Genomic DNA, 23027 nt, shown 5'->3' with positions numbered 1-23027 from the left:
CTGGTTGTACAGAGAACAAAGGCCTGGCTCAGCCATAGGGATAGGCTGGCACTGCCTACCCATCTTACCCATCCCATCCTGGCTTTACCAGCTGTATAAGGTGGAAGTAACACTTTATGAAGGAGCCAGAGGTATTGTCTATCTGCTGTGCAGAATGCCTTAGGGTAGCATTATCTCATTTTTTGGACTCAGTGTATGGCACATTGCCACAAACGTTAGCCGGCACTTTTTGAGAGTAAATAAGCTGCTAAGAGCAGATTCTGTCCTTTCACAGTCATTAGCACAAAGATGCCTGGCTATTATCTCATAGTTAGGTAGGCATTGTCTTATCACAATTGTTCATTAATGTTAGCTCAGCTAATCTGAAAATGGTCAATGTTAATCAAAGATAACCAGTCAGGGATCCTAATTCTAGTACCATGCAAAATAAATGAAGTTAAGATGAAGAAGAAAAAATGAAAAATGCCCTGCAGTAATATGGGGGACAGAGCCAGTTTGGTGTAGTGGTTTGAGTGTTGGACCATGACTCTGAAGTTTGATTCCCCATTCACTGGGTGACTTCAGTCCCAGACAGGGTTAGGGTTGTAACATGGAAGCAACTTGAAGGCACACAACAACAACAAAATGTGGGGGAATCGTTCACATATACTCTGTAAGTTACTATAAATAGAATCCAATTGTTGCAACATCTTACTGATGGTATCTGTGGGTAATTTTTCATTATGTAGACTTTTAAAAAATGTCTATTTGTGTATAAAACAACCATGCAAACAATAGGACACTATCTAAGGTTCTTTGAATGGGATACTATGGAAGGTTCTGCTTAGGTTTTTCATTCTGAATAGGAATACGTCCAGATGTCTCTAGTGATTGACAAAAGCACACAGGAATGGGCATATACAAGCAAATGGACTACTATGTGCTTACATGTGTGTATTGTGTGCCTTCAAGTCTTTTCTAACTTATGGCAACCCTAAAGTGAACCTATCATGGGGTTTTGTTGGTAAGATTTGTTCAAAGGTTTGCAATTGCTTTTCCCTTGAGGCTGAGAGCATATGACTTGCCCAAGGTGACCCAGTGGCTGAGCAGACATTGCATCACGATCTCCAGAGTTGTAATCCAGTGCTCAAACACTACACCATACTGGCTCAGAAGAGAAAGAAGGAAAAATATAATTGAGGTATAGCATATATCTGTGCTTGCGTATGAGAAAGTAAATTCCATTGAGTTAAATTGGACCTGCTCCTGAGTAAGTATGAATAAGATTGGAGTGTTTAATAAAATGCATTATGTGTGAGGCCTTGCTTGCAAAAAATAGACACAGGAGTGGTTGGAGTTTCATAATGAAGCATAGCATGGTGTCCTGAACAGCTTTCATTCTGATGTCTTGGTTTTCAGACAAGATAGTGCATTGTGTGGTTTAACATATTACTTCCTCCATCTAAAAAATCAGTTCCTAGTGCATGTGTGAACTTGGAACCAAGAATGTGTTCTGAAGCCTAGTTTTAATTCCAGTGTTTTAGTGTTCAACATTACAGTCAGGCAAACAGAAAGGTGAACAGACCAGTTGAAGTCACAGTTCTCTCGGTCAAGAAAAATAAGCTGTAACAAACTGAAAACAGTCATAGTTGGACTTCCTCATAGCATAGGAACCATAGGGCTAGTTTCTCTGCAATGGACAAACCTAAGCAAACAGTGTTTTCTATGATGTACATTGTACACCAAAGGCTTATAAAGTCCCCTGGAGTACATGTTCTTAGAATTAATTAGCTTGATTTCAAGAAGATGGGCAATACCTGGATGACAGGTCTATCAACAAATGTGAGCTGTTTGGATAGGATAGGAGGAGAACGTTTAAGATCAGGCTGTCCCTGGATTTCTAGAACAAATGAAAGGTGAGAACAGTGTAGACTGCAGTTGGCTTGCTTGAGTAATTCATTATTTCTTTCATTCTGGGGATACCTGAATAGTGAACATGAGCTGCCTTGGGCCTCCAGAGCACTTTTATCTGTGTCAAAGGAAATATGGCAGGAAAATGTGGCAGGGTGGTTCAGCATATTTGTAAAGGGTGACAACTTGATTACAGAGCTCAGTTTGCAAGGGTTATATTGTCCCAGTCCCTGAAGAAATGTCCAGAGAACAGAATGGCCTCCAGAATACAGACAACTATAAACCTCCAGTATTTTTCCTGCTGGATGTCAAACTAAAAGTGCTAGTAATCATTCTTAGTACAAAAGTTACCCCCTCCAGCACCTTGGTTATTTTTTTTAAAAAAAAATCTGTAGGCAAAATTAGAACAAACCTTATCCCATTTCCCAATGATGTTAGATCAGTGTCTGCTGGTGTTATGGCTTCTTGTTTGGAACTCTTGTCTTTGAAAGCCATTCCTTTGGAAAAGAAGTCATAAGTATTGATACATACATTTAGGGACATCTTGTTTGCAAATTGACATGGTGTTGGTTATGGCACAGCAGTGAAGTTCCTTAATCTAAATCCTTATTTACCATCTGGATTGTTGCATGGCTATATCTTAGTTACATATGTACAGCCTGGATCTTGTGAAGGACGTGAGTTCTATGGTGTTGTGAATCATTTTGAAGATACTGTTTGAGAGTTGGTAAGGCTTTTCTGCCACTGATAGCTTTTGGTATCTGGTGTGTGTGTCAAAGAGGAAATGTAGATATATAGGAAGGTGTTTTAAGCTAGGTTAGACTGTTTCTCCTCTCTGTCACAGTGTTTTAATGCTTGAGAAGGTTACTTTTGTCCAACTTCCTCATCCCTTAGTGGCTCAACTACCTGGGAAATTTCAGGAATTGTAGTCCAGAAAGTAACTTTTCCATGCTATATTCTCTAATTAGGCAAAGCTTGCCAGAATCTTTAGCAGAAGTAATTCTTATCACCTGTTACCTGAACGTTTTAACAGGAGATACCAGATAATAAAGTTGGGAATTTGTTATGACAGTCAGGTGCTTTGCCACTGGAATAAGATCTCTTTTTTTCTGTTAACTATATTGTTATGTAGGATAATGCAGTTTTTGGCATTGAGTTCTCTTGTTTCCCATGCATTATCCCAAGAATCTCTTGACTTTTCCACCAGTATAACTCAATGGACTGATGGACACAAAGCCTAGGAGTATGAAATGAAATGAGATTCTGAATCATGAACCATTTCCTCATGATGTCTACAACATGCATCTTAATTATGGATTTGGTTCCTAAACATGAACATAAGAATATTTCGACTTGTACTTCTGCCCACCTGCTTCCAATGCTACATTTAAAAATGTCACACCCAGTCTTTACGTTAACTCGCCCTAATGGTTTATAGTACATCTACTTTTACTTTTACTTTTATTTATTTAATTATTGTTTGCCAAAGCTGTGCCCCAATATATCTTAGGGCAGTATACAAAAATAAACAACTCAATGCAAAATTGTATCAGCGGAGTGGTAAATTTGGAAAACAGCTTCAGCAAGCAGGACGATAGATAGATAGATAGATAGATAGATAGATAGATAGATAGATAGATAGACCCACACATATACACATACACACACATACAGTCGTCCCTCCTTGTTCACAGGCAATCTGTTCTGGACCCACCCGCCCCCCACAAACGAGAAAAAAAGTGCATACTCAAGCCCCATTGACTATAATGGCAGTGCACTCCCATACATTCCATTTGTCCCTCCTGGCTTCCCGTCTGGGGAAATTCAAAATCGCAAATGGGAAGACCATGAAAGGGAAGGGACGAGTGTATATGCATATCTTGATTGCCATTTTGTGTACCTATGAACTGGAGATCTGACAGTCATACGTGGGCTTACCTTATGCGGCTTCCAGCTTATGCTAAAGCCATGCCGGAAGAAGCGGCACCATGTTCCGGAAAGAGTAATGATGCATGTATGCACTGCCACAAGCACAAGCCCCATTGGCTTAATGGGGCTTGAGCATACGTGGAATTTCCCTTATGTGAGGGGCTCTGGAACGGATCTCCCGCGTAAGGGAAGGGACCACTGTATCTTGGTGTAGGACAGTGGTAGTCAAACATTTTACCCTTGGAACTCCTGTTTACATCTACATGCGGATGTCACCCACCCCATCCCCCACTGTAGTATATGAATAAAAATATTTTGTTTATTTAGTGTGCATATTTTCATTCACGCATTCATGTATTTTAAAAATATTTTATAAGGAAATATTTTAACATTTTATAAGGAAATAACATTGTTTTATTTAAGTAAATTCAATATTTTACTCAGTGCATATATAAATTTTGCACATAAAAAGTTTGGGAAGAAGAGGAAAAGAAGGGACCAGGATCACCAAGTCTCACACCCCCCTTGAGCTACTGTTGTACCGCCCTGGGGCTTCTGCCCCACTATTTAAGAACCACTGGTGTAAGATTTTGCTTTTGTTGAAGAATGTACAGTACTCATTTGTCCATTACCATCCCTAGAACTCTTTGGTTTTCTAATGCCATCCTTTAAGATGTTGGTTTCTAAACTTTAGTCCTCCAGGTGTTTTGGATTTCAGCTCCCTCCATTCCTGATCTTCAGACATGTTGGCTTGGACTTCTTTGAGTTAAGGCCCAAAATAGCTGGAGGACCAAAGTTTGGGAACCGCTGCAAGAGTTTCCCTTTAAAGGCTGAAGGTTTTGTTTGTTAATGAATAGCACAGAATCAACTATTGACACTTCAGCATCCACTCACTGTTATACATCATTTGGATTTAGCCATTCTCAAGAGTCAAATTCATTGTATTATTTTAAGCGTGGAAGTCCACTGGTTATTATTGCTGGTTATTGGCATCATTAGGAAAGTTTATGGTATATAGGAGTGTATGCATGCAAATATCTGGAATGTCTTTTTTTAGCAATAAGATATTTTAAGCATAAGCTCATTTATACCTTAGAAAACTCCAGCCCATCCCTGTGAAGCCACAAATTGTAGCTTGGTATTTTGTCATGTTCATAAGCTGCTTTTAACTGGCTAAACATCTGTCTACTTCCTCTCTTGCTGCTGGTCCTTCACCACATCAGACCTATCTGAGCAGATGGCCCCTGTGCACTAAGTGTTCTCTCAGGCTCAAGGTCAGTGCACCAGCTCTTGCTACTTTTCTGTTTATGGTAGCCACATCCTGACACCAATTTCCTCTTTCTCACTTTAGCCATAGCACAAAGAGCTAATTGCCACTTCTTTGTAAAGATCCTGTAGTCTTCTACACATCTTTTGAATACTTCCAGACAATGTACTCAGAATGGATTATTGGGGGGCCCAGACTGTACAGTCTCCCCTCCTTATCCACGGACTTTTTATCCACGGATTCAAGCATCCACGGCTTGAAAAAATTCAGAAAAAGCATACATTCCAAATAGCATTTGTATTTAATGGGACTAGAGCATCCATGGATTTTGTTATCTACAGAGGGTCCTGGAACCAAACCCCAGTGAATAACAAGGGCTCACTATTGCTTTTATGGGTCTTACAGGAAATTAAAACTGAGGACTGGTGCAGAAATAATGCTGGCTTCGTTGCCAATAGGATCAAAGCAAATTTACATCAGTGCTTCTTCTGCCATTACCCTTGCCTAGACTTATATGTTCGTGTGTAATTATGATTCATGCTAGCCATAGTTGCACAATACATGGACATCTGGAACTTTAATTTGAAGTAGGCTTGGAAGCCATACTTAGGGAGAGAACTTAGTATGTGTTGTGCTAAAGTGTGACTAACACTGGTAAGTAAGAATGTAGAGAGATCTTGTAGCACCTTTGAGACTAACTGGAAGAAAGAAGTTGGTAGCATGAGCTTTGTAGACTTAAGTCTATGAAAGTTCATGCTGCCAACTTCTTTCTTTCAGTTAGTCTCAAAGGTAGTGTAAGATTGCTCTACATACTGATTTTACAGACTAACACCACTTTATCTTTGAATTCTACTGGTAAGTAAGTGAGGTGGGGATTCTCTTCAAAGAGAGAAGAATGAGTCCATTCCCAAGTCTAGTATGTTAATGGCCAGCTGGGCACATCTCTTCTGGACTTAATATGATTCAGGCCTAATGGTTACAGTTTAAAAACAACAGCAATGGAGTAGCTTTGTTAAACTTCAACAAAACGTAGTCTAAAGGCACACAGAAAAGAACTATACTTGCAATCTAGTGGTAGTGGTAGTGGTTGCAGTAGATGATTTTGCAGTAACAAGCATTAGGTTGGTTTTAAATCAAGATTATTTAGGGAAATAAATAAATGCATGCCCTATGGTGTTTATGATACTTCATGAAGGTTTTGTAAGGTCTATAATTAACTGGCTGTTGAATCGCATTGCTGCTTCAAAATTAATTTTTGGGAAATTAATCTTTCTCCAGTACAGAGAGATGATTTGACCAACACAAAGGCCTTCTGGGTTGTATTAAGAGAACTTTGCTCAAATGTATGAAGAAAGCAAATCTGTGTATAGTTCATTTTCTTTGGGCGTATCTTTGGTGCATTCACATAACCAAGTTTCTCCCACTACAGAGAGGTTGGCACCATCTTGCCTTCGATTTTCTTCTTTGAACTTAAGGATTCATCTTGGACTAGATCTTATGAAAATGTCCATCATTCATATCTTCCCTTTTTATAAGAAAATATTCTGCAATAAGAGGTTGGAGGATTGTAACCTGTATGGGCATGCATGTCTGCTATTGTAAATTACTAAGGAGGCAGTGCTTTGAAGCTTCAACCACTTCAAAAATGGTAATAATTAAAAAAAAAATTGGGGCCAGGATCCAGAGAACTACTTAGAATAATACAAAGGCAGTTGGGCTAGACAAGTGGAATTTTTGAGCCTTAGAATTGTTGACACATCTCATCCCTTGAATCCTTTTCCATACTACTGCTTGCTATTGAAAGGTTGGTGTGCTTCAAAAGTAGGTAGCCTTCTGGCTTGCTCCAGTAAATATAATGAGCTTTACCATTAGTTTGATCTAGAAGCAAAAAATTAAATAAATAATAAATAAATGTGTTTTTTAAAAAAAATAAAAATAGAATTATAAATTTCAAATAGTACACATCATGTATTTGGTTTTATTTGTGGTGGTTTCTGTATTCATCCACTCTGAATACAATTTTCTGTCATTTGAAATTTCAGAACATTTCTCAGTTCTAAATTGTCACCAGCCTAGATTTTAAAGTCAGAATAAATGATTAAAAAAACGAACACTTTATGAGGCTTTGATGCATCTATATTGTGATTGCTAAATTTTGAGTTGTGTTGGCACAAAATTTGATTAACTATGTAGTATATGTTTTACTGCAGTATACAGACTATCCCAGTTATAACCTCTGGGAAATGGGGCAACTGCTCTTCTGTTATTATGGACAAACATGCCAATATTGTTTCCATATATCTCTCTTTCATGTGCATCTTGACAGCATATTAACATCTGCAGTCAAATTGGGTTCCCTTCTTCAGCTGACAGATGGGTCCCTCTGCTCTTTATCTCCCACAGACAAAGAAAAACGTAGACCTTGTATTTTTTTATTTCCTTGTTTATTTAAACCTGTGCTAGATCTTGGGAGAGGCCCTCCCATCTTGGAATATTTGAGCCATGACAAAAAGAGAAAGTGAAATAACAAAACCAAAAGAGGATTTCTTCTCTGATTTTTGTGAAGATTTGAAACTGAAGGCTACTGAGATGCACAACAATTATTGTTGATGACTCATATGAGGTTATTAAGCTTGTGCATGACTTGGGAGTGCTTTATTAATATTAAAAAAATAACCCCCTTCTTTTTTTTGGGGGGGGGGGTAAAAATAAATAAAAATATCCATCACAATCCTCTCTTGCACAGAGCCGGTTGAAACAAATGTGTGCGGTGCTAGGGCACATGTGCTTTTGGGCAACATTTCAAAGAGGGCTGCTCCAGGACCATTTTCCCCATTAGCACCTGGTGGTCACATTTAATCTGTTTTTCTAGAGCACAAATTGAATATTTGGGTGGTGTGTGTGTGTGTGTGTGTGTGTTTATATGTAGGCCAGCCAGAGTTAACACCCTTCAGACTTTGCGAAAAGTGCAAGCATATGGTGCCGACTGATGACAATTCTCGCATTGCTTTTTTTTGGTTCACTTAAAGAGACTGGTTTTTACCTTGCGGAGGGATGTTTAATTTTTCCTCCGCTTCTCTTTTCTTTTGTTGCCAGTCTGAGAACTTTTCCAATGAGAAGAAACTGTAGAAGGCTGGTTTTCTTTTTTTGTATCACTTTGTTCCTGAAAGACTCCAGGGTATTTAAAGGAAGAGATGCTCCCTCCCTCCCCCTTCTCTCTTTCCTCTTGGTTTCCCTACACAATGGAGCTTTCAGAGAACCTCTCTCTCCAAAAGGAATGGCTTCAGCCTTTGTGTTGAAGGGTGTGCCTATTGGCAAGGCTTGCAGAGGCAGACAGCTTGGCTGGTGATTAACAAAGGTCATTAGACTTTGGAATCTGGCAGGCAGAGTCAGATGGTATGTCTTCTGTGCATAGGAGAATGACTCCCAAGAGCCCAAAGCGTACTGGAGGGCTTTTCGCTCTTCTCTTGCCTTCCTATTCTTTCTCTTTGCCCTCGCTTCATCCTCTTCCTTCTCTACCACCATCACCATTATACAAAAGGTCACAGCTCTGCTTTTGTTCTTTGTGCCTACAAAGCAAACATGGACAACTCTTATCCTTGGGGGAAAGGTTGCTGTTGCTGGACTAGTCTCCAGGATGGAGAAGGATCCTTCAGAGAGGATTGTTTTGCCCATGGCTTTATTATGGGGAGAGGAAAGATGCTGGTTTAGCAGGATTCATTGGCATCTTCTGACAGCTCTTGTTTCTTGCAAAGACTGAAGCTTGAGAAGATCTGCTCCTCTCAGAGGCTGGTTCTTAGCATCAGTCTTGGAAGGAGGGAGAGAGGGAAGGAGAAAAGAGGGAGGGGGAGAAAGCCTCTTGTATGCTGGAGATGAGGCTGAGATAAGTGAAGCCATGTTGTCTGCTGGCTAGAAGCTCTGAGCCTCTCTCTCGCTCACTGAGTACATGACTTGTCTGAGCTAAAATGGCTGCACTCTCTCTCCCCTAAAGCTCAGAGGACTAGGGCAGCTTAGTGAGTCTTAAAGATCCAGTGACGCAGGAGTTCATATCTCTTGAAAGTGTGATAAACACATTCAGCAGAGCGGTGGCTTGATTGGCTCAGGCGAAAGGACTATGCTTGGTGGGAGGGAGGTCAGGAGGGTGGACAGGGAAAACTGGAAGATCTGCTGCTGCTGCTTCTGATGCTTCTTTTATCCCCTCCTCCACCACCTCCTGCTTCTTCTTCTCCTTCTTCTTCCTATGGAGTATTCTGAATTCAGGGGTTGTCTGCTGCACCATGGCAAGGGGGGGTTGGAGGGTGGGTTTTGTTTTCAGGTCTAATGGACTGTGCTAAAGGAGACTGGTGGGGTGGGGCCTCACTAGTGTTCACTGCTGTAATTTGATCCAGAGCAGATAGCAACCTCTTCCACACAGTCTGGTCTGGTGCCTGCGCATAAAAGATTGAGTATCTCAATTGTTGTTAACTTTGTTAGCAGGCAAGGAGGCAGTGCCAGCGCTCATTCTTTCAATACAAGGAAGGCGACAGATGCACAGGAGAGGGGGAGCTTGGGGAAACAACAGTAGATGCGCCTTTATGCTCACTGTGTCCACAAAGAGTTGGGAGATCTATCTATCTATCTATCTATCTATCTATCTATCTATCTATCTATCTATCTATCTATCATCTTCTGATGACAGGATCCTGAAAGCTGTGCCTTTCTTTGCTACTCTGATGCAGTAATGATTCAGTTTTGAGCCTTCTGTAGAAGTAACTTTATCTCACTACACAAGGAGAGAATGGAATTTTTATCAGGGCATATTTTGGCTGCCGTTCCATCTTTTGGACCTATGGAGCTCCTAGTCTGAATGTGACTAGTTTGAGTATGTAAGGATTCCTGTGATGCTGTAGTAGAATTGCCTCCTTCTCCTTCTTCTTCCTCTTCTTCCTTTGCCTCTGCCTCCTTTTAAAACACTTTTAAGAACTTCTTTCTACAGAATGTGGTTCACTTTCAACCCAGTCTATACTTACTCTCCTGGGTTATACAAACAATAGATTTCAACAGGTCATGTAGTGAACTTTCGTACTTACCTTGAGCAATAGAATCATATGACCCATGAAACAGTAGCAAAAATGTAATTCCTATCATCCTCCTGAGAGATTCATATTGTATAATGCATGAAGGACTAGGTGCCATATTCAGTCAAACTGTAAAGAGGGAGAATTTTAAGAACTCTGTGTCAGAAGGACACTCAGTAACAAATCCAAAATATCAGAAGTTATAGGCTGTAGAGTGAGATAGCCAGGTTCATTTTTTTGTAGCAGAACAATTGGTTGCGCAGTGTGGTGATTAGAATAGCCCTTCCATGAGGCACAACCTCCAAAAGTTTTGGATTATGATTCCCATCATCCCATGCTACCTGGGGGTAATAAGAGTTGTTGTCTAACAAATTTGGAGGACGTTTCACTGTGGAAGGCAAGGCTGGAGTGTCCATGTGCAGATTTCTACTCAGCTCACTATGGCCTTGGGCCAATAGTATAGTTGCAACCAAGCCTACTTAACAAGTTTGTTTTTTAGTACCACCTGATGTCTATGGATATTTGAAGGAAGCCTGGGATAAAATTTCATAAGTAAACAATCTACCTCTGCTTTTAGGGAAGTGTCTGAGGAGAAAATCTTTTTTCTAATAATAGTTACATTGCATTTTATTGTTGATGACTTTTCTTCCCTATGCTTCCTTGTTCTTTGTTTCAGGTGGACTGTTTGTTGTTAACATGAGGGCAAGAGCCGGACAACGTTGGGGGGGGGGGGGGAATGCCAGTTGCACCACTTCTGTGCACAGAGTAGCTATGAGTCACACACTTGAATTTCACCTTTGAGTGAAATTCCTGTTAGGAATGGATTGCTGCACAGTTTCACTGCTTTTTTTGTGGGAGAAAGTGAATGTTTCTGATGATGCTGTTTTGGTTTTGCTCAGGACCAAATTTGTACGACTGTAACATTTTTACGAATCAGAAAGGCACATAGTAAATGCAATATATTTTTTAAAGCCCATTAATAAAGAAGTTTCTGACAAGTTGTCTTTTCCCCTCATTTTCAGGATTTCCTGATGTAAGACTTACCCATAAGAACAATGGAGGTGCTGCAGTGTGATGGCTGTGATTTTCGAGCGCCATCCTATGAAGATCTCAAAGCTCATATTCAGGATGTTCATACGGCATTTCTGCAGCCCACAGATGTTGCTGAGGAAACTCCTAGCCAGTCAAGGTTTGGCTCCATGAACAGCACTGACCAGGCTGATGTGGAATATTCTTCTGTAAAAGATGAATTTGCAATTGCAGATGAGATAGCAGGTAAAAATTGCCTCTTTGAAATGTTGTTATTTTTTAAAGGTTTATTCCATTGCCACATTGTTAATACTACCCTATTTGTCTTGTTTACATCTTATGTTAGCGCATACAAGATAACACGAATTGCTTTGCAGAGGGACTTCTATCTCTATGGTATTCATAGACAATACAGAATGACCATTTTCTGATTTCCATCTTTAAATCTTTGTCGAGTGTATTACAATAGCCTATAAAATTGCATGAGTAGCATTCGGCTCTCATTTACTTATTTTTTTATTACAATGACCACATATTTCTACTGCGTGACCAAATTTTTTAAAAATGCCATAGCCTTGGGTGACTATTTTACCTCTAAAAGCCAGCTGCTTGTAGCTTCTGATCCACTCATAGACAGTCGTAAAATGAATTATAACACTACTTCCTTTGGAAGCTCTGTGTATATGTGAGTGCATTTACTCCAGTAATATACATCCAGTCCATCATAACCAGTACTACTGATGACATCTTTTTGCCACTAATGGTGCTTAGCTATGTTTGTATCAAGTGACATCTGAATTAGTCTGGCATATTATACTAGGGTTGTCCATGTCAATCTGTTGTGGTAAAACTGGAACAACTTAAAGATGTAATATCTTTAATTTAAAATAAGAGTCTATGGTTTGGATTGTACAAAAAGTTTTGCCAGATAAAACATATTAGACTTGAAAGTGTCAGAAATTCCTTATTATTTGCTCTCATAGTTGTGTTAGGCACAGCTATTTTTATAACATCTTTATTTTGTATAACATCGTTTGGAAATGTGACAATTCTGCAAACTATCTCCCCCCCCCCTCCATTTTTCTTTGAAAACAGTGAATTACCATTTACACCTCACATCTAGTTGATGTCTTTATTAACAGACTTCCCTAGAAGAGAAATGTAGGTGGTGAATCCATTTTATTACATCATAGGATTTAATATGTGTTGATAAATGTGGTGGGGTGGGTGGGTGGAAGTGGCACAGTAAATACAACAATTTCCACAGTAATATTTCTATTTTGTTTCTCTTTTTAGGGCAAAATGCAGCTCAGCTGGGAACTGCAAATTACTACAGCCATAGCCAGAATTATTATGGCCAACATATGCTCTCCAAGCCAGCAAACAAATTTTTCCAGTGCAAATTCTGTGTGCGCTATTTCAGATCCAAAAACCTTCTCATAGAGCACACACGAAAAGTTCATGGTGCTCAGGCTGGAGGATCACCAGCTGGATCACCTGGCTCCATGAATTACAACATTATGATGCATGAAGGCTTTGGTAAGGTTTTTTCTTGCCAGTTCTGCACCTACAAATCTCCGAGGCGTGCAAGGATTATCAAACACCAGAAGATGTACCACAAGAACAGTTTGAAGGAGAGCTCCACGCCTCCTGCCAGTTCAGCAGCTTTATCTGAATCGGCATCTACATCTGTATCAGTGCAGGACTCGTGCAAGGAGCTTCCAGCTGAAGTTGTAGAGCGCAGTATCTTAGAGTCGATGGTCAAGCCTTTAACTAAGTCAAGAGGTAACTTCTGTTGTGAATGGTGTAGTTACCAGACGCCTCGAAGGGAACGCTGGTGTGATCATATGATGAAGAAACATCGCAGCATGGTGAAAATACTCTCAAGTCTGAGGCAGCAACAGGATGGGACCAATATGCCAGAAGGCTCGAGCAAAAGTCCACCAAGCCCCACCTCAAACTCTAATTATATCCCCATGAATGCTTCTGGACGAGAGATGCCTAATGCAAATGTCCCAAACTACAGAAGTTCTATGAACAATTCCCTTGGCAGGTCCAATTCTTCTTCAAAATTTTCTTCTGTTTCTTATCCACATTTGAAACATAAGGCACCTCACAACTCAGGCATGGTTAATATGTCTGACAGATCTCGATATGGGATTGGCGACATGGCAAATTCTTCTGCTGATATGGATACAAACAGTATGCTAAACGACTCCAGTTCTGATGATGAGCTGAATGAACTAGACAGTGAGAATGGGTTGAACTCCATGGATCACCAAAGCTCAGGATTAACTGCAGAGCAACTGATGGGATCTGAGGGCCACAAGTTATTGGAAACAAAAGGGATCCCATTTAGAAGGTTCATGAATAGGTTCCAGTGTCCTTTCTGCCCTTTCCTTACCATGCATCGGCGGAGCATTTCCCGCCATATTGAAAACATCCACCTGTCAGGCAAGACAGCAGTATACAAATGTGATGAATGTCCTTTCACTTGTAAGAGCTCATTCAAACTAGGAGCTCACAAACAGTGTCATAGTGGTGCAGCATCAGACTGGGATGCAGTAAATTCCCAAACTGAGAGTATAGCCTCTTCCTTAAATGAAAGCACAGTATCCTATGAAGGGGGTAATATAAATGGTAGGAAATCTGGAGGAATTATGGATTCCTTACAGCAACAGCAACAGTCTCCACAATCCAACTCACAGCACCCATATAAATGTACCATGTGCAATTATTCCACAACCACTTTGAAAGGTCTTCGAGTTCATCAGCAGCACAAACACTCTTTTTGTGACAATTTACCAAAATACGAGGGTGCTTCATCAAATACTCCTCAAGACAGTGAACCTGATACTCTTGTCTCTCCTAGCACTGTGAAGAAAAGCCAGACCTCAATTCTTGGACTATCTTCTAAAAACAACTTCGTAGCTAAAGCCTCTAGAAAGATGTCCAATGATTTCCCTCTCGATCTGTCACCAGTAAAGAAGAGAACTAGAATTGATGAGATAGCAAGCAACTTGCAAAGCAAAATCAGTCAAAACAAGCAGCAGGAAGATGCAGTAATCAACGTGGAGGATGAGGAAGAGGAAGAAGAAGAGAATGAAGTGGAAATAGAAGTAGAACTAGACAAAGAGGAAGAACAAGCAGAACCACTGATGGACATAGCATCATTCGCTTCCCAACAAATGTGGGGAAGAGATACCAGTGACACCCAGAAAGAGTCCAACTACAGGAATATTGCCCATGACTATAATTCCACCAATGGGGCAGAAATAGAGCTCACTATATCTGAGGATGAGGAAGATTATTATTGTTCTTCAATTGGCTTGAAGGAGCAGGGCCTGAATTCATCTGTTTTGGGCAGCCAGTCAAGTATATATGGATCAGATCAAAACAATGATAATTCTGATTATGGTGATTCTGGACGGCTTTACTATTGTAAACACTGTGACTTCAGCAACAAGTCTGCCAGGAGTGTTAGCACTCATTACCAGCGGATGCATCCCTACATTAAATTCAGCTTTAGGTATATCCTAGATCCTAATGATCACAGTGCAGTGTACAGATGTCTTGAATGTTACATTGATTATACAAACTTTGAAGACCTACAACAACATTATGGCGAGCATCATCCTGAAGCAATGAATGTACTAAATTTTGATCATTCTGATTTGATCTATCGCTGCCGCTTCTGCTCTTACACCAGCCCGAATGTTAGAAGTTTAATGCCGCATTACCAAAGAATGCATCCAACCGTGAAAATTAACAATGCAATGATATTCTCGAGCTATGTAGTTGAGCAACAGGAGAGTTTAAGCTCAGAGTCTCAGACTTTGAGAGAGATCTTGAACTCAGCTCCCAAAAGTCTAGCTAGTTCGCCCCCAGTTGCACGTGGGACTAATGTACCGGGTGCTTTTAACAAAAACTCTCCAAAAGGCAACAGCCCAGAATCTGAAAGCCAGAAAGAGTCATCAGTAAATAGTGTTGTAGTTTATGACTGTGATGTCTGCTCATTTGCTAGTCCTAATATGCATTCTGTCCTAGTGCATTACCAGAAAAAACATCCAGAAGAAAAGGCTTCCTACTTCAGGATTCAGAAGACCATGCGCATAGTGTCTGTGGAAAGGGGCTCTGCTCTGGCTCAGATGGCTTATGAAATGGGATCTCCTGTTTCCCCCAAAATGTCCAACTTGCCTTCACAGCTCCCACCTCCACCACCTCCAGACCTTATCACTGAGCTTTACTACTGCAAACATTGCTCTTATAGCAACCGGTCAGTGGTCGGAGTGTTAGTGCATTACCAGAAAAGGCATCCAGAGATAAAAGTTACTGCAAAATATATTAGACAGGCACCTCCCACTGCAGCGATGGTGCGAGCTGGAGAGATGTCTCCTGGTATCCATAGACCACCAGGATCTATGCATCAGCTTAATAGAGGCAGTTCGGGGAGTGCTGTAGCACCCTCAGAGAATGAGATGTTCTTCTGCCAGCACTGTGATTATGGAAACCGGACTGTGAAAGGAGTGCTCATACATTACCAAAAGAAGCACCGTGATTTCAAAGCCAATGCTGATGTGATTAGACAGCACACTGCCACAATCAGAAGCCTTTGTGATCCTGGCCAGAAAAACTCCCCTGGTGGCATGCAGACACCAGCTTCCAATGCTGAGCGAGAAAAGGCCAAGCTGAGAGCTCTCAAATGCAGGCAGTGTTCTTACACATCTCCTTATTTCTATGCGCTAAGGAAGCACATTAAAAAGGACCACGCAAGCTTGAAGGCCACAGTCACATCTATTTTGCGATGGGCATTTTTGGATGGCTTAATAGAAGCTGGATATCATTGTGAATGGTGTATCTATTCTCATGCCGAGCCCAGCGGCTTGCTTGTGCATTACCAAAGGCGACATCCTGAGCATTATGTGGACTATACCTATATGGCAACAAAGCTCTGGGCAGGGCCAGATCCTTCACCTCCAGCCTTGTTGATACCCTCAGAGATGAAAACATATAAATGCAGAGATTGCATTTTTGAAGCCTCTTCCATTTGGGACATTACTAATCACTACCAAGCATTTCACCCTTGGGCTATGAATGGGGATGAATCTGTATTGCTAGATATCATTAAGGAGAAAGATGCTGCTGATAAAGCCAACCCAGCAGCTAATGATATTGGTGCTAGGATAAATTCAGAGGACCATTTGCCAGTATCACAGATGGACCAGGATGCCGAATACGCTGATGATTCAAACCTTTCACAAGACAAAGCAATCCAGCTCACCTCTGTGAACCCTGCAATATCTTCAACACCATACCAGTGCACAGTTTGCCAATCAGAATACAACAACTTACATGGACTTCTGACTCACTATGGCAAAAAACATCCCGGGATGAAAGTGAAAGCTGCAGATTTTGCACAAGACATCGATATTAATCCAGGAGCTGTGTACAAATGTAGGCATTGTCCATACATTAATACACGTATCCACGGTGTTCTTACGCACTATCAGAAAAGGCATCCTTCAGTTAAGGTCACAGCAGAAGATTTTGTGCATGATGTGGAGCAACCTGCTGACATGAACCAGAATGATGTGGAAGAGACCAGTAGGATTTTCAAGCAAGGGTATGGTGCTTACAGGTGTAAATTGTGCCCTTACACACATGGCACGTTAGAGAAACTAAAAATACATTATGAGAAATACCATAATCAGCCTGAATTTGATGTGTTTGCACAGTCGCCTCCCAAGTTTCCTACTTCCATGGAACCAGAAATAGTTACTGAAATTAAGCCCTCCCCAGAAATCCTGCCTGAGGAGCTAATTGGAGAGGATCTGGTGCCCCCTTCCCACTTTGCAACTTCTCATTTGGTTTCTCACACTGTATTCCGGTGCCAGCTCTGTAAGTATTTTTGCTCCACAAGGAAAGGGATAGCTAGGCATTACCGGATAAAGCACAATAATGTGCGGGCCCAGCCGGAAGGCAAGAACAACCTCTTTAAATGTGCTTTGTGTTCCTACACAAATCCTATCCGTAAAGGTTTGGCTGCACATTATCAGAAGCGTCATGACATTGATGCTTACTATACACATTGCTTGGCAGCCTCGAGGACCGTAAGTGACAAACCCAATAAAGTGATCATTCCATCGCCCCAGAAAGAAGATTCTCCTCAGTTGAGTGAGGAGCTGAGAAGGGCTGTGGAGAAGAAGAAGTGTTCTCTGTGCTCTTTCCAGTCCTTCAGCAAAAAAGGCATTGTGTCCCATTACATGAAACGCCACCCAGGAGTGTTCCCAAAGAAACAGCATGCAAGCAAGCTGGGGGGTTACTTCACTGCTGTTTATGCTGATGAATATGAAAAGCCGCAACCTTCCCCTGAGGAGACCACTGATTTTGAGAAGCCAGAGGTGGAGGTGGAGGCTCCAGAAATGGAGTGGCTTCCCTTCCGGTGTGTTAAATGTTTCAAGCTCTCCTTCAGCTCAGCTGAACTTCTGTGCATGCATTACACTGACCACCACAGCAAAGACTTAAAGAGAGACTTTACCATACTGGGAAGTGGCATCCGTTTCCCGAACCCCCTCTACCAGTGTCGGCACTGTGATAGTAAACTGCATAGCACGGCGGAGCTGACCTCACACTTGAACAGCCACAATGAGGAATTCCAGAAGCGTGCCAAACGTCAAGAGAGAAGGAAGCAGCTTCTGAGCAAGCAAAAATATGCAGATGGTGCTTTTGTAGATTTCAAGCAAGAGAGGGTAAGGATATGTTTTCACATTTTATATTTATATTTGGTGTTCTTCCTCCTTTTCCACCCCCAGGAGATTTCTCATTACTAGCATCCAGATGCACATTTCCTTTGGCAGCTGAGGAGCTACAGGCTCACCAGTGACTTAGTGTGCCAATAAGCCCTAAGTCAATTAAACATTGCAGCTTGATTACACCCCTCTCTTTATTTCCCCCACACACCCCTTCCTCAAAGTCCTGGCAAGTTGTTTTCTCCTCCCACCCCCTCACCCCGCTTGCCCTGTTCTCCCTTTTCAAGCTAATTTCTCGTTGGCATCAACTCCTGTTAGCTTTCTGCTACAAGAAAATGGCTGTTTTTCCCTACCTGTTCCTCTGCCCCCAGGAATTGATATGGCCAAAATTTAATTTTTGTTCCTTAGCAAAATCATTGAGGAAGCAAAGAAAATCATTAAAGAAAGAGCCTATTGCAAAGCCCTTCAAACCCATGGATTTGAGGCATGTTTTTATGAACTACAGATCAAACTGTTCCTTAGTTTGATACCTTAGCAAAACAAGTCAACTCATTTGGCAGGAGTTGTGGTAAACAGTAAACCTTACCCAGAAAGTGAGCTGGTTTTTAATGACTTCTTTCTATGTACATGGAGGTCTTCCAGTTCCGTTTTAAGCATTATGTTCAGAGGTGGCTGTATTACAGTTCCCAGAAGCCCTTGCCATGATAGCTAATTGTGAGGAATGCTGGGGGTTCAGTGATACCTGGTGGACCACACAGTTCCTATCCCTATGTAGAGTATAAGAAGATAACTATAAATGAATGTCATTGGATCAACAGTTACTGGTGGAAAGTTATTTAATTCTTAAGCAAGATCCCAACTGAATGGGCTCCTGAGCCTGAGTGTCATATTGATGATGTTCTAGATGTTGACTCAGGTTTAGGATCAGAGTTAGTTCTGTGACAGGATATTGAAAAAGATATGATATTGGCTAATCACAAGTCAAGCAGCTCAAGGCAAGGAAATGGGGATTTCAGGGACAGATAGTCTAAATAAAAATGGTCTCCATTCATGCTTTTGTGTGTGCATACACAAACAAACTACGGTTTCAAAGTTTCACTTGAAGAAAGCCATTAATGTCCCATTGAATTAATACTGAGTTACATTTGTAATACAGATGAATCCAAAGAAATGTTTAGTATGGAAATGCTGTTAACTTACATTCCCCCCCCCTCTTTCTTTATAGAAATGTAAGAGTTTGCTATCATATTTTAGTATATATAATTGATTACAAATTTCACTTGATTTTTCTTTGTACCCTAAGAGCTCAAAGCAGTATTTTAATGACATATTAAATTCATTGAGAGACCTTTAGGTATCATCTTTTATAATAAACATGTACCAACTCAGTGGCTTAGTTAATATAACATGTTTTAATGTTCAGTGACATAGCCATGTTAGGCTTAGCATGTCAGTATGCAAAGGAATCTTATAACAACTTTTATACTATCTGTGTGAAAGAAGTTGTAGTACAAGCTTTTGTAGACTTGGTGCATTCTCAGATGCATCTGAGGAGATACACCAAGTTTATGAAAGCCCATGCTACAACTTCTTCCACACAGTTAGTCTCAAAGCTGCTATAAGATCCTGTTCCATAATGTTTTAATGTTTCTAAGTGTATTGCTATCTAGAAATCTGTTATATTTGTTTCCAGAAAGGAATATTTAAGTAGATTTAAAATTGCCTTACAGCCTTTTGGTAGTTTGGAAGAAGTTCCAAAACTGAAGGAGCGGAAGGTCGTGGGATACAAGTGTAAATTTTGTGTGGAAGTTCATCCAACCCTCCGAGCCATCTGCAACCATCTCCGTAAGCATGTTCAGTATGGGAATGGCTCCTCAGTGTCTGCTGCAGTCAAGGTGAGAAAGTTCCCATTTAAGAGTACTTAAAAAGAACTCATTGAAAGGAAATTTGTCGAATCAGAAATGAAATGAATCAATGTGTCATTTAGTTTCAAGATATTCTGACTGCTTTGGACTGACCATTGCCTTCATCTTCTCCCACTTTCCAAATGTATGGGAATACATACTTCTACAAACAAAAAATGACTGCTAGGCAGATTTTAAAAAGTATTTCTAAGTGGGCATCTATGCTGTAGTAATAATGCAGTTTGACACTACTTTAGGTTTTCTAGCTGCATCCTATAAAATCCTGGAATTGATCATTTTACAAGGTCTTAAGCCTTCTCTGCCAAAGCTGCAAATCCCAGGATTCTGTAGGATGGAGCCATGGCAGTTAAAGTTCTGTCAAACTGCATTATTTCTAGAGTGTAGATGTACCCTGAGTTTCTATTGTATTTTTTTAAAAAGCCACTTTAAAAAAGAAGACTAGGAATGTGCATTTCTACAGGGTTTATGTATTTTGTCCACTGTATGCTAGCATGCAGTTAATATTGCATTGTGCATATTGTGAATCTCATTTTTCCTTTTTAAAAGTAATTTTCTGGTTCTTTTGAGGTGTGAAGCTGCACTTAAAAATGTGTGTACAATATTTGGTGAAATTTCAGAAGTTGCTAAATAACATTTCCAAGGTATTGGGATAAGGACTTCAGTGTTTTGTATAACCCTCCTCTCCTCTTCCCCCACCCCAGCTATCAGAAGAAAAATAAATTGTGTTCAGTAATAGAAAATCAAACATATTTGCTCAATTTGTATAGTTTGCACATAATTTATTGTTGCTTGCTGCAAAGTTTGGGTTACCTTTGTGCAGACTGATTGTATTTCTTTTTAAAAAGCAGAGTATACACAATCATAGATGATCCTTCCTTTTACAGAGAACGGTTTAGTCCACAAACCCTTTGTGTTAACCAGGATATCTCAACCAAGGTTCCCTGAGAAGTTGCTAAGGGTTCCATAAGAGTTTATCATTTGAAAAAAAAATTGAGCTGGAGATATAATAATTTTTATCCAGGTGTTCCCTGAAATCTGAAAATTATTTCAAGAGTTCCTCTAGGGTGAAAAGACTGAGAAAGGATGGTGTAAACAATGGTGCAAGAGTTCATAGAGGGGAGAAAGTGGACTACTTGTAAATATACTTTTTCAAATGAGTGCTTGTGTTTGTTAGTTTTACAAGAATACTCTTTTCTCCCTTAAGATGAAGACTTTGTTGCATTCTGGTGCTCTTACCTCTCCCCCCCCCCCACATCCAAATTACATAACAAAACAGTTTATATTATTTAATTCTGGAAAATGTGGATAAACTAGTAGTAGACAGTGATTGGTTGCTGACAAAGCAGAATGCAAAAATATTCATTTAGGCTTTTCTGCACTAAAGATGAACATAAGGAGTATAGTGTCCTGTGCCAGTTTTACATCAGGAAGATGAAGGGAAGAGAGTGAGCATCCCCACCATCTTGTTTAACAAAACTTGGCATTCCTTAGAAATTATGGTGTTTCCATCCAATGAAGTGAAGCACTGTGAAAAAATATTTTCTTGGAATGTGATGCTCCCAGCAATGCTGTTGGCTAGTATAGTAGTCAGGCTGTATCTTTCTTTCTAGGCATCACTGGGATGGGAAGGTTGTTTTCAGAATGTGCCATTAGCTAGAATCGTAGAGATGCTACTCTTAGAGGAAAACCGTAGACTTCCGTAGATGTAATAGTAACAATAGGGCAGAAGGGAGAGAGAATTGATGGCTTTGGGGGGATGTGTGTCTTTTAGCAGGAAGTTGAAGATCCTTCACATGCAGCTTTCTTGGAGGGTATTGAGGGAGCCAAAGACCCTGGCAGTGTTGCCACTGTGGAACTTGCAGAAGCTGAATCTGGACCATCACTGGAAGATGAAACCAGACCTGGTGGCTACCACTGCAGCCAGTGTGACCGGGTTTTGATGTCTATGCAGGGTCTACGATCGCATGAGAGAAGCCACTTGGCATTGGCCATGTTTACTCGTGAAGACAAGTACAGCTGCCAGTATTGCTCCTTTGTCTCTGCTTTCAGGCACAAGTAAGTTCCGGTTAGCTCCTATTCCTACTAGTTGATGTTCGGTTACCACTTACCCATGTGCTACATTACACCCTGATATGTCAGTATGGATGCACATGTCTTTATTTTATTGTTGAATTGATAATAGATTGGCAGTGCCCACAGGAGACGAAGGGTGGTACACAACAGAAATGAGTGGAAATGAGTAGAAATGAGTGGTTCTTTGTTGTGGCCTTCCAACTTTGTAAAAGTTGTGACATTCTCTTAAAGGCATCAGACCTCATCCATTGGGGAATCTTGTGAATAGTCTAGAATAGATCTAGATTGCAAGGACACAATGATTTACACATTTCCAATTAAACATTAAAAACTCAGGGTAGAAATAGATGGCCCAGGTGGGGTGCTGTGAAGCAGCCCCACCCAAAGATGGTGCAACCCCAATCCGCTGTGGCACTGGCCGAAAAAGGAGTGATTTTCAACTGCTCCTTTTTCGGCCACGGAAAAGCCGCCTTTAGCAGCTCTTCCACCCCCCAGAAGTGGCTTCCCAACATGTTGGGGGCTTGCAGCATGTAACTAGCATGCTCCCAAGATGCCCAGAAGCCAGCCCATATGTGGGCAGCTGGAAGCGTCAAAACGCCATGCTCTAAAGTCACCCAGACTGCAGCGCAAAGGGGCAGTCTGTTTTGCCCCTCAGTTGAAACTGATATCCCTTTATTCATTTAAAGTTTTCAGAAGTTTTTGTTAACAATATACAACCCCACCCCAAATCCTAGGAACAACCATCTTAAAGCCTGCCAGTCTTAATCACCATACTAGAAAGCAGACAATCTTCTGTGTAACATATGCTTAGCAGTGTGTTCCATATCTAGCTTCAAATTGCTGTATAAATTGTTTCACAACTGTGTATCATATCAGTATGAACTGATCCAGCAGTTACATTTGTTGCCTGGGAATGTGGGGATTTTCAGTCTGAAAAATTCCACTGTTTACAGTTCTGATGGAGAGTTTGAATTATCAAGCATGTCAGGGTACATGCAGATTCCTTTTCATTCATTGACTTGGATATAAGCACCTGAAAGTCTTCACACATTCCCATTGCTTCTGTTTGAAGAGACAGTTCATATTTTGTCGTATTCATCTGTAGGAT

The 23027-nt window shown here is 40.7% G+C and overlaps 1 protein-coding gene across 10 annotated transcripts in view; it reads left to right on the top strand.

Annotated features, from left to right (window-relative positions):
• ZNF462 (zinc finger protein 462) overlaps positions 1–23027 on the top strand; it is a 159693-nt gene that overhangs the window by 70234 nt on the left and 66432 nt on the right. For 8 of the 10 annotated variants that reach the window (XM_089488621.1, XM_089488628.1, XM_089488625.1 and 5 more), the window contains 4 exons: positions 11166–11418; positions 12469–17921; positions 19652–19816; positions 21618–21901. In XM_089488621.1, the coding sequence (XP_089344747.1) occupies positions 11199–11418; positions 12469–17921; positions 19652–19816; positions 21618–21901 (6122 nt within the window). In that variant the 5' untranslated portion in view covers positions 11166–11198. The remainder of the gene's footprint in view (positions 1–11165; positions 11419–12468; positions 17922–19651; positions 19817–21617; positions 21902–23027) is intronic. The other 2 variants (XM_089488627.1, XM_089488624.1) reach the window with 1 other exon arrangement.

The sequence above is a fragment of the Sceloporus occidentalis genome, unplaced genomic scaffold (assembly GCF_023333645.1).
Source record: "Sceloporus occidentalis isolate IW3139 unplaced genomic scaffold, rSceOcc1.0.p SCAF_1, whole genome shotgun sequence".
Lineage (NCBI taxonomy): Eukaryota > Metazoa > Chordata > Lepidosauria > Squamata > Phrynosomatidae > Sceloporus > Sceloporus occidentalis.
This window is presented reverse-complemented; position numbering and strand designations above follow the sequence as displayed.